This window comes from Plectropomus leopardus, chromosome 8 (assembly GCF_026936395.1).
Source record: "Plectropomus leopardus strain MGB_pleo_1.0 chromosome 8, ASM2693639v1, whole genome shotgun sequence".
Taxonomy (NCBI): Eukaryota; Metazoa; Chordata; class Actinopteri; order Perciformes; family Serranidae; genus Plectropomus; species Plectropomus leopardus.
Genome location: NC_142183.1, coordinates 31,595,868 through 31,613,622, shown reverse-complemented (window position 1 = coordinate 31,613,622; position 17,755 = coordinate 31,595,868). Strand labels below are relative to the sequence as shown.

Here is a 17,755-nt window from a genome sequence, read left to right as displayed (position 1 = left end):
CAGATGTGTTAATAAAATATTCATCTAACAAACATACTAAATGGGGGTGAGCCTACCAATACTTGGATAAAACTTGGATCATCAACTTTTTACGAGTACAAGTTTCAACCAGGTAAAATGTGCCAATAACTACTTGTGAGGGAGGAAAATCCTCATTTGGGTGGCTGTTACATTTTAGTAAAAACTCAATACCACCAACTTGATCAAACAGGTAATAGAGGGAAAATATTCCAAATACTTTTTAGAGTATTCAATAATCCACTTAATCTTAACGGAATTATTAAGAGAGCTGAAATTTAAAAATTCCAGTCCTCCACTTTCTTTGGTATTGCAAAGCATTTCTTTTTTTTTAAATAATGAGACTAATTCTTCCAAATGAAGTTGCAAAGCACCTTGTTTAAGTCCTTAATAATGATATTCTGTGGAACATCCAGTGGCTTCATACAGTCGTACCCAACCATTTAAGGACAAGACTCTCATTAGCCGGTGATTAAATGTCTTTTAAAATTTAATTTTTGATGATCGGTTTGAAATTCAAATTACTCCTTTGTTATTATTCTTTTCGTATAATCACATTCAGGTATGTCACAATATCATTAACAGGAATTCCATGTACAGCTGTATTATCACATTGTTGTGGCTGAGTGTTAGACTTAATTGCACATGACATGATTGGCTATGTTGCTAGGCAACTGCAGGGTTCCAGCTGATCCTCTAAAAGTCTTAAAAAGCATTTCATTCATTTACCCAAAAAAGGCTTTACTTGGTGTTAAAATGTCTTAAAGTCAAGTCTTAAAAACGTAAAGATGTAAAGTAGGATTTTCTAACTCATTTTTTATGATGTTGAATTGTGCAAATCAAAATCAAATAAAATTATATCACTGTACCCTGGACAGCATTGGGAAGTGCAAACACAACAAAATTTGGCCATTTAACCAACAGTCTGCAGCATGGCTGAAACCATCACAGGGCAATGCAAAAGAAACAAAATGTATTTTATGCACTTGTGGAGAGCTACCAAGCTTCGACCCATATGCAGGCGACAGAGAGGCAGTAGGACAAATTTTAATAATTATTTTCCAAAATGTTCACAGTCCCAAATTAAGGCTGGTGAAAGCAGGCAGACATAGGAAGGCAGATAACAGAACACCAAAGCAAAAATGAAGACAAACTGACAAAGGACAAAGGAACTGGGAAGGTTTAAGTAGGAAGACAATAACTGGGGAAGTGAGAACAGGTGAGGAGACTGCAGGGCTGCTGAGGGACAGGTGAGAATAATCAGAGCGGGGCGATCACTAAGACAGGAAGTAAAACCAGGCATGACACACGAGGAGTAAACCTACAAAATAAATCAGGAAACAGACTACAGTAAAGATAGATGAATACATGAAACAAAGAAAATCACATACAGAAAAGCCCACAACAAAGTCCACAAGTTAACCCTTTAAAAGCTTGATTGACAGTTTATTTTCGCGCTGTGTTCAGATGATTTTCACTAGCAATTTATGAAATCTGAGCAAATTGGTTTGATTTCTTTCCCCCCAAAATATAGGGGGAAAGGGACAACAAGTGACTTGAAAAATAGTGAAATAAATAAATAAAAAAAAACTCTTTCTCTCTCTCTCTCTGTGTATATATATATATATATATATATATATATATATATATATATATATATATATATATATATATATATATATTTTCTTTTTTCTTTTTTTTTTTTTTTTTACATTTTTTACTTGTTTCTTCATTTTTTTATTTTTTATTTTTTGCTTATTTTCAGGTAACTTTTACTAATTTCTTGCTAAGTTTTGGGGCCATGTCTTGTTGAGTTGCTCATTACCTTCTCCAAACAAAAAAAAAAAGCCCAGGTTATCTCCTACCTCCATTGACCTGTCATTTCTGCCATGAGACAAAGAGAAATGTCTTTTGTTTTTTCCTCCAGTTTTAGTTTGGTTCTAAATTTCATTCCAAGTGGCATTTAAAGTCTTTCTTGTCTAAGTCTAACTTAGGGAAACATGAACACTTTGCTAATTTGCTCACAATAAAAATGTGATTTGGCGACCATGTGTTCACAGAATATTCCTTTGCCTCCAAGTGGCCAAAAAAAGAAATTGCTACTGCTTTAAAGTCTTTCCACACTTTCAAAAGGATAAAAAAAATATGTTTTTAAGGCCAAACAACTATAATTTATAGGATAAAATCCAAGCTATCCTCCAAGGCTTTAACACTAAGTGGACACAGATTCAGCCTGTTATATCAGCTTAGTGCTGAACCACAGTGAGTCCGTGACCTTATATGACATTTGCACTTTTGAATCAAAGTTCAATATTTGAAATCAAATCCAAATTCCACAGTACGCTAGAAAGGGTTATAAATAATAAAATGTACCTGATGATTAGAACAGCATCCTGACTTAACAATTCATTTCAACCAAAAGAAGAAAATCTTTCCTTTTTATGTCTGCTGCCATAGCAACTACTTTCCTCCCTCTGTATGATTATGCTCAGATAAAATAAGAGAGTATTGATGGAAATGCAATCTTCACAAATCAAAAACCAAATGCAACAAGTCCAGACAGGAGATTAAATCTAAAAGGGGAAAAAAAGGTAGGTAATAGTATCATTCACACACCCACCAGCCTACGGGGGGAACATTTCAAACAAAACAGGATTGAGAGTTTGACTCAAAAAGCTTCCCTCCTCCAGAGGGGCTTACGGAGCGCACAGTGCGTCTTCCTCACCAACGTCTTGCTTTGCACTCACATGATTACACACATTCACAGCTGGAGCTGCCTGTTGGAATCACAGTCTGCTGCTGCCGGCCCTCAAGCAGCTTTACAATCCCATAACCATCAGTACATGAATGCATTTTGCAAAATAAACACCCCGCCGTTTTGAAAAATACTAGATTATTTTTTCAGACACTCATGATACAAAGGTTGACATCAGATTCCATGAAATGCTTTGTAGTCATAGTTAAACCACACTGTAGGTAAGATAAACAGAGCTGCCATGTTTTCAAAAAGCCTTGCTCTGAGACTGGATGGAATCAGATCATTTCTGTGGGGGCGTATTTGGGGTTGCCACCACTTACAGAGGACATTTATTTTTAGTAATTTTTTTGTACAAAGTAGTAAAAAAAGTTGTTGTTTTTTTTTAAATTTAAAAACAAAAAACATGACCATTTACAGACATTTCCCCAGGTTCATGGACAAAGAAATGAAAACCTTTTTAGCCACCGAAAGAATCATCAAGATGGTAAATTTCAGTTGGCATATGTTCAACAACATGGACACAATTGCGTTTTTTTCATATTAAAACATTTCTTGACATTGCTGAAGAGAATCGCTGCACGTCAAAACGTATTACAAGTGCTTTGGAGGAGGGTGCAATTCATAAACAAAGAGAGAAACTCTAGCATACTTATTTAATGAATAAAACAAAGTTTTGGTCTAGCAAACCTGATGATGGCAGCATCAGAACTTTTCTGATGCATATATACAAACACAGAGAATCATCCAATTTTTAATCATCCAATCAGAGCGCTGCTGAGACTGATGAACACCTGAAACTGCTTTGCATCACCAGAGTTTTATTTTTTTTTTTTTATAAATAGTCACAATAAGTCACAATAAACTTAAAATGTAGCTACATATAAACTTACATACCCCGCAAGTCCCAGAAGTATCATCATTATCATCATAAACATCATCCTACAATAAATACATGAAAGTTACTCAAATTGTCACAAGACAAAAACTATATATATATATATATATATATATATATATTTTTTTTTTTTTTATATATATATATATATGTATCGGAAGTGGTTGACAGTGTTCATCACCTTTGGACACTCCCATTCCATGTAGAAATATATATATAAATCTGTAAATGGATACAGAGTGGATGTGAGTTTTATGAAGCAGTGTGGCTTTGGGTTAAACGCTGCAGAACTCTGCATGATTTCTGATGCAATTTCACAATGCAAGAGCAGCATGATCACGAGTATCAGCTTGTTATTTTTCTTGGCTATGCACCTAAAAAGAAAACAAGGGCCATAAGCCAAACTTTGAGGTTAGTATTGCTGGAGAAATACAAGCATTATAGATTGTGTGTTCCAGAGGGTCTGGGTACTGCGAGTTTTTTATACTGTACACACTGTGGTGCTGTATAAATAACCAAACCTGCCATGTCTAAATCCAGTTCTTCTGCCTGGTGTTTTCACAGGCGCTCACTGGCTGCAGTTCAGCACATCACAGCTTTTAGACCTTTTGCTCAATCTACTCACACTGCAAAACTCTTGTGCAGAGAAAATCAAACGCGCTTGAAAGAAATTGGATTTCTGGGGCTGCACATGGTCTCACAGAACAACCGTCTAATTTACTGTTCTGTGAGTCCAACAAAAAGCTGTTGTTTCTGATTTCACCAACTTGTGTGGGATAGCTACATCCCAGCTTTTGTCGTACACCATACACCCAGCCCTGGTTAGCATCCTCAGGGGACAGAGAAGACATTTTGAAGACATCCTTCTTACACCCAAATCTGCGCTTAAACAAACACAGCAGATTAAAGTTTCATCAGGGCTTTCAGGGCAGGATAAAAAGTACAGAGCACCTTATTGCTGGGGCACTCGGTGGGGAGAAAGTAGGAACCCAAACATGGAGGAGGACTCTTACATGGAAGGATCGGAAAGAGGGGATGAATAAAGACAAAGCAAATTAGAATTACCGCCAAGCAGTTTTATGCCTCCACACATAATTTGCACTTACAGTTTACGTCCATGTCTGTGAAACAATGGATGCTTCACACACACGTGGGCACCCAAGAGTAGTGTAACCAATCTGACCAAAAGTCTCTCCTTCTGTTTTTAAGATAGGATGTTGTTGTTGAATAACATTATGATATCAGAGTTGACATCATTATATTCCGTTTTGGATATTATTGTAAGCACTTCATCATTATATCCTACTAGATATTTGTGTGAAATTTAAGCATATGAATTCTTAAGTTATAGCCAAAAACATGTTTTATTAGATCACAGTGACCTTGACCTTTGACCACCAAATTCTAACCATTTCATTCCAACATGTTATAATCCCAATTCTTCACATGGTGCCGTTCTGTCATTGACCTTTGACGTCTACTTATGATGTGTTAGGTATCCTTCTGCATCAACTGTTTATGCTCCGGGATGCCTTTACGTTGATGCCAACAAATATACATAATGGGATGACGTCATGGTAGGATGATGCAGCCCATTACTGTGATGTCAACAAATGAACATGGTGGGATGAAGCAGCATTGTCCTTATGTTTACACAACAGCGTGGACTCTCACGTTGGTTGGAATTAGGCAATAAAGTCACAGACAGTAAGATTTCGTCAAAAGAAGCACATGGTAAAGAGTAGGAAAACACATACACACACATGCACATAGGAAGTGAACTCCGAACTCCCGCACAAAAGTTAGTTGTTGGTGGGACCCATCCCCCTCCTCACCCTACCCCCTTATAAGCAGGAGCCTTATTTACATTGTTACCGCAGCCTTATTATCTGATGCTGTCCTTTCATGCACACGCTACTAATTCTGTCCAGCTGGATTCTCAAGACAAACCACCCATGTGCGTTACATGTGGACGCACACGGTGCCATCCAAGCTGTCTGCCAGCATATAATAACAGCGAAACCAGTTCTGTCCATGTGCATTCTCATCTGACGCCATCCAGCTGTGTTCTGATTGGATACAAAAGGTAGCTTTTGGTGTCACGCTTGTACTGTGCTGACGAGTTTGAAGTGAGAACGGGCTGTTCATGCTTGAGTCTAAATGGACATGTGTGCCAAATTTAAGGAAATTCCCTCATGGCGTTCTTGAGATATGATGTTAACGATAATGGGATGTACAGACAGACAACCCGAAAACACAATGCCTCTTCCCACAGCTATCGTTGGCGTGGAGACATAAAAACCAGGAAGACAGGTTACGGGATGGATAATCGTTATCAAGAGGATTGGTGAAAAGAAAGAAAATGAGTGCATACAGACGTAATTATTAGACTGGAGACAGAGGAGGAGATGATATTTGCAGAGGCCAGCTGCATGCTGAAATTTAATGAAACTGTCACATTTTTGACTCCTCCACTTTACTTCCTCTTTATTTCTCTTTTTTAGCCTGATCTCAACTCTCTCAGATCTTATAGTCTGTTTTCTTTTTGTTTTTTCCATTTTGTCTTTTTTCTTAGCATGGTAAGTGCCAATCTGTGAGTGTCTGTAGATCGAGATAATTAGTTTGAAGAAGAAGAAAGGATTGGATGGAGGGAGGAGAAATGAAGTTTTGGGGAATCGAGGGGAAGAGGAACAGAAAAAGAGTGAGTGTATGAAATAAAGAGGACAGAAAGAAAGGATATCACATTCATCAGACTATAATTGGAGGGAAAATCATCACTCTGTGACCAAAGGTTATGTTGGAAGTGAGTGGAATAACCAACATGAACACTTTTGGGAAACTTTCCTTTTTACGACTAAGGGAAAATCCATATTTTGTTTTGTTTTGTTTTTTATCCTTTTTGTCTTTATTTCTGCTTTCAAGTGCTTGTTGCTGTGGTGTTTCTGTGCTGCATCGTCATCAATCAAACAGCATGGCCAGTGGTGTGTTGTCTCTTTTATTGGCTTTTCTGATGAAGTTTGAGTTTCCGATTCCAAACACACTGCTGTTTGCTGCTGTTAGAGACTTTAAACTCCATCACTTCCTGTGCACCTGTGGACTGATCCTGCAGGGCACTGAGCCTGTAGAGCAGCTGTAATGACCTGGGTGAAGGTTAAATCATTTTGTGTATTTAGTGGGACACAACATGGCAAAACTGATTATTTTTTATCGGAAATATGACTTTGTGTCAGCTAGTACTTCACAATCCTGCAAGTAAGGCTGGCAGAACTATTTAGTAGCATTAGTTATTATTAAGTACAATTCAGTTCAGACTGCCAGCCCAAATCCATTTTCTGGCATGTCTTTGTGTCCAGACTGATTTGTGATTTTAGTCTAGACAACAACAAAAAAAAAACCACATGAAATGTAATCTTATTCTGATTAATCCTATTTAAGAAGCATTTTAAATCTGATTTTGAGAGAGAGAGAGCGCGAGAGAGAGTATCTGAGGCCTTGGCAATATTGTTTTACAAACATTCATGCCAATAAAGCAAATTAAATTAAACTGAGAAAGAGAGAGAGAGAGAGAGAGAGAGAGAGAGAGAGACAGAGATGCAGTTTAGGTCATGCAGCAGACAGAGTTTGGGAATTTTGTAAACGTCATGTGAGCTGATGTGATTTAAAACTACAGTTTGAATTAAGATAGCCTGCCCTTGTAGGAAAGAAGGAGGAAACTGGTAAAATGGCAAAAAGACAACAAATTTGCTGAATTTCCTCCAGTTGGACCCTAAGCAAAGTTAGAACCCGGTGAGGTCATGGACAGCAAAAGGACATAGAACTGTCCGAAACAAGAGGAGTGAAGAGACAAGCAGGGTTAAAGAGGCTTAGGTCTTAGGTCGCTCTTTGAATGTTTTATGGGCTGTTTTAGATAAATAAGCATGAACGTAATAAGGGATTTTCTATTGTTATTCTTTGCTGTGTTTGTGCTGATTATTGATTTGGATAATGTACTTATGCAATGTGTGCTGTTATAATGTTTTGGGGTTTTTTTGGTGTCTACATATTTTTTGTGAATGATTACTGTAAGTCCCACAAGCAAGTGGCTGTTTTTGCTGTGAAGACACCTGTTCCATATTAAAGGTGGCGTGTTGGTGTGGCATTGTCCATAGTGCCGAAAAAGGGTGGAGGTATAGATAGACAAATGTCATTTAGCCTGCTTGTTCTTTATGACTTTAAATAGAAAATTTGGCCATATTTCCTAATTTTCCCCCATTGTAGGAACCTGGCTGTTTGTACAAAACAAAGAAGTTATGAGAGAAAGCAAGCACTGCAAGCTGTTAACAGCTGTTTCTATGCGTCTCATCTTGCTGATTTTGAGTGAAAAGAATACCCTGATTAATAGATCTATATAAATATTGCTCTGTTTGTAAATACAGTGTTGTTTAGGTTTTGAAGTTGTAACAGCTAGCACCCATGAAGTCCACTATGTTAGTATCCCTCTACAGGATTCTGTTAGAGACTGTCACAGATAATGAATAAATGAAGCTCATTTCACCCATTTTGGGTGTCAAAGTCATGTATTCTATAGGCTATAAGTGACACAACAAAGCTGCACAGTGACCAAGCTATACAAGCATGATGACATAGTGACTACTTCCAAGGCTAGTTGGTGAAGTACTGTAGCAGTTGTGCTAACCGTTAACATAGTTAAAGCCAGGAACATGCTAGCACTAGTCGATGACAATAGCTATACTTACTTACTGGACAAGCAGATGTATTTTTACCATTGATATGCCCTTTTTGTATGGCAGTTTAGCCTCTGGAGGAGCAGAAATATACATTTTTCTATGGTTTAGCTTTGTCTTTTGACACTTACGGTTGTATTGGAGAGTTGTATTTCCTGGTATCACATAACCTATCAGGTGACCCATTCATACTATTTATGGGGTGTGTCTCTGTATCTTGCCACACTTCACACGTGTGGAGGTATTGAATAAATCTTTGGGAGCATATGCTAGTGTGCGAATTTTTTCTGTTTTTTCATAGCAGAAAAATATCAAAGTAGTTGCCGCAATACACTATGTTGCTCTGTTTTGCACTGTCCGTTCCCTAAAGAGTCAGCACTGTCAAGACTATTTGCTTTTGCTCAAAAAGAAGTACGTCAGAGTGCATCAATATTGAACTTAGAGCAAGATTTCACTAGATTTGCCTATTGCAGCAATTCTACTGAAATAAATTATTTTCCTTAAATTCCCCCTTTTTTTTAAAGCTGTTGTAATTGGGCCTTGACAGTGTCACATTATTTTCTACTTTGGAAAAAAAGTATTTAAAATAAAAATAATATGGGCAGAAAGGATTTTTCTTTTCTAATGCATTACAAAATGCAAATAATTTGGGTGTGAACAAAATTCACAAGAGAAATGACAAAGGGTAATTTTTTTTGGAAAGTCAAAAACCCCAAAACCAACTGCAGTCAAGATATCTGAATTGGTGGCTAATTTTGAAGAAATGTGCTGCACAAGGACGGTCAGTCAATTGGGTAATGGAATGGCGCTTTGCAGAGTGCTTATGCTGAATTCTTTTTATTTTGTTTTTTGTCCCAGGAAGAAAGTGATGTCCTTGTGCAGGAAGTGTAAAATCCCAAAAGCCAATACAGAGTCCTGCAAACAAGCAGTTGCTCTGGCCTCTCAAACACTGAAGCCCAATGTAGAGAGAGATTTAATGATATATGAAGGAGAGCCAGACATTAGTTGGCAATAAAATTGAGAGACAGTTTGGTGACAGGAGGGGGGAATCCAGCAGCCAGAATCTCACTGAAGAAGATGCAGCTGCAGCTACCATCCCATCACAGAGTACGGAAGGTTTGGGAGAAATGGATGTTAGCATATGGTAATAAAACTGACTATAGTTCCCTGGCTAAAACCAGTCAAGAACTAAAAATGGAATGAAAACGAATTCTACAGAAATAAGTCATCAAGATAATAGTGTTGTGCTACTTTTAATCATGAAGGCACTACATTAATTCCCTAAATTATATTTTGCAAGGAAAGACACGCAAAAAGAAGGATGTCCAAGAAATAAAAATCAGCCTTTCCTCAATCTTCAGCAAAGTGGGTTCAACAAGACAGAAAGGGAATAGATATCCCTCAGAAGATAATAAAACAACTCTATTCAAGTTGAGCAAGATCAGGACTGGATGCTATCAGTGGAGATGTAAGACAGTTGGCAGGAGCCAAAGACATTAACCCATTTATGGATTAGGGTGACTGGTTATAGTGTTCCAAAATGCCAGAAAAATCACGTGACCTCCATTTTAGGCTGCAGCCACTTCAGTAAATCCACCGCTCTCACAGCTTGTATTGCACCAGAAAAAGCACTATACCAACTACCATGTTTTCCCTAAGAGTGGATATACTGCACATTTAACAATGAAAAAATGATCATTCTACATAAAATCATTCAGTTAATGCACTAGAAAACAGATCAATTTATAAAATGAAGAAAGGAGTTATGGAAGCATTTGGCAGACTTAATTAAAATGTAATTCCAAAAAAGAATTTTTATTTCCAATTTACATGTGCATTAATTGGGCCAACACTAAAATTAAAATTCAATAATGCAATTTGCCTTTCCATTTTCACCACCAGCATGAGCATATTTCTCTTACATTATTCAAATGAAACTGGAAAAGCTATTTGACATTTATTTTCAAATACAAACTGCTTTATGGTTGATAATATTCAACTGTTAATTATATTTTAAAATGGAAATGCAGTATAAATACTCCAACTATATTTTGAGATTGTAGGTGCACTACTTTAGTCACAATTAAAATTAAAATGAAATAATCCATTTCCATATTGCATGCATATTCTCTAACAATAAAATAAAATTCAAAAGCATTTGATATTTCATCTTTTAATAGTAATAGTAATGGCTTTTGCACACCAATTTTTTTTATTTTTCTTCAGAAATCGATACATATATAAAGAAACATACACTGTCATGTTACGTCAATTACGTTTACAGCAAATCTGAAACTTTTGTATGCCAAGTTTTCGTAATTGATGTTAAAACATTTCTTTTAAACAGTCAACATTACCTAATGTTAGTTGAATTAGCTATGGCTAGATGACTGAATACAGTGCAAAAGTGGAAAAGACCAACATGACAACTGGTGTTGACACAGGTCATCTCAGCAATGCTCAGGTCTATTTTTTCAATTCGAATGTTAGGAGGCTGTTTGACCCATATGCAAGCACAAAGGGGTTTGAAGGCTGCATTCAACAACCAAGCCTGTAAAGATGCAAAAGCTGTGTACATAAAGTATATGCATCGCTGCTCCTGCCTGGCAGGGAGAGAGGATTGTGGGGTGCCAAGATCCAAACTGAAACATGCCGTTGAAAGGGTTTGACTCGGGGAGAAGAGAATCACACAGGAGAATCACTTCATCTAAAAAGATTACATCTCATTTTCTTACTTATATTTTTATTTAACAATGTTTGATTGATATATAGGCTTTATCATAATACTGAGTCCAAAATCACCATTGGTTGCAATTAATGGTACTGGGCAAAAGTTCATTGGGTTTTTCTGATTCTGCTTTGTCCATGAAAATCATGGGATGAATCTGACAGAAAAGCTCACTGAACCTGTACCTTACTTTTTTCCCCCACGGCTAATGAATGTAGTGCGATGAGTCATATTTTCTTTGATCCCCCAGGGACTGGCTTCAAATGTCATCTATAAATGAACTACATAACCTATACTGTGTGTGAGTGCAGAGAAACAAATCCAAACTGAGAAAAAACTGAGAGAAAAAAAACTTTTTCAGTGTAACACAATGTGCCAAGGGGTAAAATGTGACCAAACTTTTGAACAGCACATAATATGCACATATATTAGGTGTACGGACACATTTTTAAACCCTGCAGTAAGATACTATTGCTCTTTTTTATCCTCCTCAGACAAAAATTGTTCCCCAAGGGAGTTTTTAGACAAGCTTCGAAAGCACTTCCTACATTTAAAGGAATGTGGAGGGTTTCTGTTCCTTAGCTGTAGAGGGTCAACAAGGTCAAGTCTTGGATGTAATCCCATGTCCGCAGGAAGGGTATTCGCCAGAACAGTTTACCAGTGGAACAGATATAGTTGCTCAAGCCCTTTTCTATGTAAGGCCATTTCAAAAGGACATAGTGTGCATCACTATATCCATACTACTATACTTTATGATATGGCAAAAAAAGATTTAATATGTCCCAATAAATTGTAAATGGACTGCACTTGTATAGCACTTTTCTAGTCTGTTGACCACTCAAAGAGCTTTCACACTATATGTCACATTCACCCATTAACACACATATTCACACATTGGTGGCCAAGGCTATCGAACATGGTGCCACCTGCTACTCAGTAACAATTTACAGGCACTGACACTCCAGTGAGGTCAGTACCTTCAAGGATACTTTGGCATGTTGCCTGGTGGAGCTGGGGATCAAACCGCTGATCATCTGCTTAGAAGACGACATGCTCTACCTCTTAGCCACAGCCGCCAAGTCTTTCCCAATGACCAGATGTGCGTGAAAGAGATTGTCAATAACCTCCCATGAGTTTGAAAATACAACCTCATTTATGACAATGTCAGTGACAGCAGAGTCTGTGCAACACTTTGAAATATTTGAGTGTTTGCTTGGTTAATCAGGTTATTATCTAACTGATTAGTTAAATTTGCAGTTGCTTGCACCAGCCTAGCAGCTGCAATTTTACCCAAAGCAATTCCTCAATTCAGTCAAACAGAACCAGCAAATGTACACCTTCCTTTCAACAATGACTGAAATTAGCTTGAACTTGAAAATGCAAATGCACTTCCCATTTGCCATGCCATTTTGTCAGGGAAACAGCATGACAGCATTGAAATGTTATTGCATTTCAGTGCAGTGCCTTTAAGATTTTTAAAACATTTATAACACAAATGTATGTACTGAAAAGGCATCATCTCTCTGTCTCATTTTCCTTCCTCTTGCACTCTCAGTGTACATGTATGTGTGTGTGTGTGTGTGTGTGTGTGTGTGTGTGTGTGTGTGTGTGTGTGTGTGTCTTGACCCCCTTTGTTCGTCTGGATCCGTTGTGTTGTGATCATCAGACTTAACTCACAGCATGACAAGTTCAGCTGCATCTGTAGGTGAGTGTGCAAGTTTGTGTGTCCTGACCTGTTTTGTTCCTCTGAATTAGGCATGTGATGTCCAGCAGCATGACAATTTCAGCTACAAATCTGTTCGTATGTGTGTGTTTTGAGGAGAGGTGTAGAGATGAACAAAAATTAGCTCATGTTTAAACATCAACTTTACCTTTTCTCTCCTGTTTCTGCCTCTCCAATGCAATAGCCAATATCTTCGAAAAAATGCATGCGTGCTTTGCCCCAGCCATCCCAATGGGTTAGCAAGCTTTAAATATTGAATTCAAACTGTTGCCAGCATAAAAATGTCTGGCTGTTGCATGTCCGGTTATCAGAAATGATTTTCGAACAGCGGACTGAAGTTCTACATAAATCCTATTTGTTGTGCTGATGACAGAATAATACTGACTCAGCAAATAGATTGAAGGTATCAAACAGTATCACTTCAAATATTTGTCAGAATTAAGATACTCATGGCCAAGTAAGCGAGCCATACTTTAGAATGAGAGTAAGTTCAAATTGTGTACTAACATCATTGATGAGTGTTGTTGAAGTACACACTAGGATATTACAGATAGCATAAGTAATATGTACTGTATTTTATTTTTTATCTTTCAACGTAGTCTTATATGTTTTGTATTCTGTTTAGGTTTTTTTCAGAAACCACAAATAATATTATCATGAGTAGAGTGAAGTAAAGAAACTCTGAACTGCTCCCTGGAAAGGCAGACCCAGAATTCGGACTGTACTCCTAAACTATCCAATCACCACACAACACATTCACTTTTTTTCAGGCAAAAGGAAACTTATCAAGACTGTGTCAACTAGTACATGCCTCTATTGTTCCTAACAGTTCTTGACGCTTCTGGAAGCTGCCTGCCTGGCCTCTTTGGTTTGTAGAAGATGATTTTCCTCAGTGGAGCTGGCTTGACTTCTTTCCTGCTTATGTCTTTCCACATGCACTCTCCAGAAGTAACTGCTGCTTTCTCCATCCTTCCCCACCCTGATTCAAAGCTTAACCATAAAAAATTTTACTGCTGCATGGCTGCAGCATGACCCAAGCCTGAAATGTCACAAATAATAAATAATAAAACATAGTAGCTGATCAAATATACTGTTTGTGTTGATGTGACTAGGCTCTAAAATCAACATTTACTTTCAGCAAGATTTTGGCTGTGGCTAAGAAGAAGTCTGTAAATTCTGCAACACATTAGTATCCAACCTAAGTTTAACCTGGTTTTGACAGCAAATGATACTGACTGTTGTAATTCTGAACCCACTTGCAACTGTGTCTTTTTGTCTAGAGAGGATTTCCGATTCCACGACACAAAACTCTAAATCTGCGTTGTGGTATTTAACGCTCTGTCCATGACCGCAGAGAACATCATTGTAACCGTCTTATATCAGACTCACTGGGCATCTTTAGTTTCGATACTATATGGTAATGGGTTATTTTGTACCTTAAAAGTATTGAGTACAGATACCCCGCCCAATAGCAAACAGATCTGAAAGTTGGTAACCATTTTAAAGTCAATTTGTTTAGGTAACTTTTGCAGTGTTTGGCTAATGCCCTTACATAACTTGAAAAGCTGCTGCACTCTGCCATACTGTCATTACAAAGCTGCGTACATCATCGTTTACAATCTGTACATGGGTCTGTTTACCCCATTTTTTTTCTGTCGCCCCACACAGCTGGGGTCAACCATCATTTCATCACTGTAAAACGAGCACCACACCTCCTCACCCTGCACACACATATTCCTTTTTCGTCTTCCTTACCCCTGGCTGAGAATGTGAGAACTCACTGCATCAGAGGGAAACTCAAGACAAGACAAGACTCCCCTCTGTCTTCCTCCCTGCTTCTCATGTCACCCTGTAGGTGTCAAGCACTTTGTTAATCCACTGTTCTACTAATTGGGATGATTGCTACCCAACCCCCCTATGCCCTGCATGCTGTCGTGAGTGAAGCGCACCGAGAGAGCCAATGATTCAAGTTGATGTCAGTTTGGAGCCAAGAAGAATGGCTCTGGCTTTGTAGCTAGTGTGTGTGTGTGTGTGTGTGTGTGTGTGTGTGTGTGTGTGTGTGTTTGTGTGTGTGTGTGCGTGTGCATTTGCATGTCCGTGTGTGGGTGTAACGTGTGGGTGTATGCATGGGTGCTTTTGACCACACTTGGGGGAATGCCAGTGTACAGTATATTTATTCATGTGAGTGTGTGTGTGTGTGTGTGTAATTACATGTCAGTTGTTTTTATGCTTGTGAGAGAAAAGCACTGTGCGGGCCCTGAATGCAAGTGTTTGCGTTTGTGTGTGTGTGTGTGTGTGTGTGTTGTTCTTGCTATTGCAATTGCAGCAATAATAAAAGGGATATTTTCAGCTCTGTTCGTCAACACACATACCAGAAACAACAGGAAACATTTGGACTGAGTTTGCGATATCTTGTTTTTAGCATCAACAAACCCAGCTGAATCAGTGTGTGTGCGATATTTTGTGTCAGTCAGTATCAGTGTGTCATGATTTTTGGAGTCAGTGGCTCAGAGGTTAGATAAACATTTCCGAATACCAACGATTGTTCTTTTATAAAGCTCATAATTAAATGAAAATATCTGAATTTACTGCATTTCAGATTTTTCTTCTTTTTTAGTTCAAAGGTCACCTAACCAAGCTAACAGTGTTTTCTCACATACTAATGATGCATTTTTAACATATCCATTAGTCTAATTTTTTCTGACCTTTTACTGATCTTGTTTTAGATGTCTGAATTACTACCCACATCTGATATTTTCAGTGATTATAGATTCTGATCACTTGCAATTTCATGGAGAGAATTTGTCTCAATGTTTTATAAAAATATGAATAAAAACAAAACCTACAGATGTGTATGATGATTCAGGAGTAATTGATGGTGTGAACAAAATGCATTTCACATTCCTACAAAACATACCTACCATATGTATACTATTAACCTCAGCTTGAAAACAACTACGCCAATTCAAGTGTTACTGAAAGAAACTAAATTCATATTGAACTGAACTTATTGGGCTTTATTCTCTTTTTTAATACGTGTCAATACAGTTCATCTTTAAAACATTTACTTATTTGCTTGCCTCATGACTTCACCACACACACACACACACACACACACACACACACACACTGTATTCAAACTCATTTCAACAACAGTTTGACTCTCTTGGCTACTTTTTAGAGCAGCCTCAAACAGCAGTGGTATATCTACAGTAGCCTTCTGTTGCTTCAACAGACCACTCCAGTATATAGACAGTGATCCGTGCCTGCACAATGAAGTATGACATGGAAAACCATGGTTGTGTGGGAAAAACACACATGAATTCCGTGATGACCTTTGTTACAGGAGCAACATGTGAAAGTTGCCCAGATCTGGTTAGATCAGATTTTTGCGTCCAAACTACTCTGAAAAAAATCATATATGAGTCACAAGAGAGTAAAAAAATAAAATCAGATTTGGGTCACATTGATTTGTAACTTGTACATGTGAATCTGGCTTATAAGATGCACCAGACTGCAAAGAGTAACTGACATAGTACAAAGACGAAGATATTCCTCATAGTTTGGGTTGGAGGATCATGGATGGGTCAAACACATTTTGACTTTCGCCCAGGAGACTGCTGTTCTCATTCCGTGTTAAACAAAAGTCAACCATGTTTTAAGGTTACATGTTATATAACTTACGTAGGTACTCTCTGTGTAAAAGCAAGATTCAATGTTGTTTTAACGTACCGTTATGAAACGCAGGTAGATATGTGACATACTTACTTCAATCACGTGATGTATTTATGTCACGTTACATATTTTACTTATTGTAACCCAAAACAGGAAGCTTTCCAAAGCTAACCAAGTAGTTTTGCTGCCTAAAACTAATCACAACTATTTGTCAACATCAGCATGTTACATGTCACATCAAAGACCCCCATTATCCCAGTTGAAGCTTGGGCATTTAGGAGATGCATTGCAGCAAAAGTGATGCAGCCTATGTGGGGTTAATACAATGAAACATGTTGGAATGCATGAGTCCATGTTTGGTATCAACCAGAATTTTTTGTCTTTCTATTATTTTTTACTGTATATTCATGTTAAATATATTTTTTTTCCTATTTATGTTTGTGCTGTGCAGAGTTGTGGTTAATTTTGCTATTTATAGTCTTATATTATTTTGATATAAATCACTTTGATGAGTTTGGTTTCAGAATAGTTATTTCAATTGGAGTGTCTAAGGAAAGTTCTCAGTGGTGTTTGTTTTAACCTTTATCTACTTCTCCCTTTTTGCAACTGGCAGTAATCCCACCTGTTTAATATCTGGGACTAGATTGTTATTCCATAAAGGAGCATATTTAAATAAAACAAGTAGAACATTACGTGGTCCCAATAGCTTTGTCACGATCCCTGCTCCTCTCCTCCTTCCAGTACTTTTCCATTCACTCTCCCTCTGCTCACTCTACCTGCTGACCACGCCCACTCTGCCTGCTCTGCTCACTCACCTCCCAGCTGCAGCTCATCAGTAATCAACCCAGGATATAAGCCTCCTCCACACACACACTCGTCGCCAGATTGTTCTTCCGCGTCATGCAAGACTCTCCAGCATTCTCCTGCCTGATTTTTCGAGAAAGTCGACCCCTGCCAGTTCGGCCTGCTCTTCGCCTGATCCCCGGTAAACCTACCTGCCTTCTGTCCCCGACCACGAGTTCTGCTTCGGCGTTCCTGATCTGCTCCGCTGGTAAAGACCTCTCCGCCTGGCTCCGACGATTCTGCTGTTTGATCCCCACTGGTACCGCTGCATTAACGGACTGCTCAACCGGCTTCGAAATCTCCGCCTGTTCCCGACCACGCTTCCGCCTTCTCCTCGACAGTATCTCCACACGTGCTGCTGAGCTGTCGGACTACGGGGTTTCCTCCGCAT

At 38.2% G+C, this 17,755-nt stretch overlaps 1 protein-coding gene across 1 annotated transcript in view; it reads right to left on the bottom strand.

The window, feature by feature from the left end:
- The window catches only part of LOC148188978 (uncharacterized), a 59,593-nt gene extending 41,838 nt beyond the window's left edge, over nucleotides 1–17,755 (bottom strand). Inside the window, exon 1 of the mRNA XM_088080657.1 lies at nucleotides 17,517–17,755. Coding sequence (XP_087936783.1) covers nucleotides 17,517–17,755 — 239 coding nt within the window. The remainder of the gene's footprint in view (nucleotides 1–17,516) is intronic.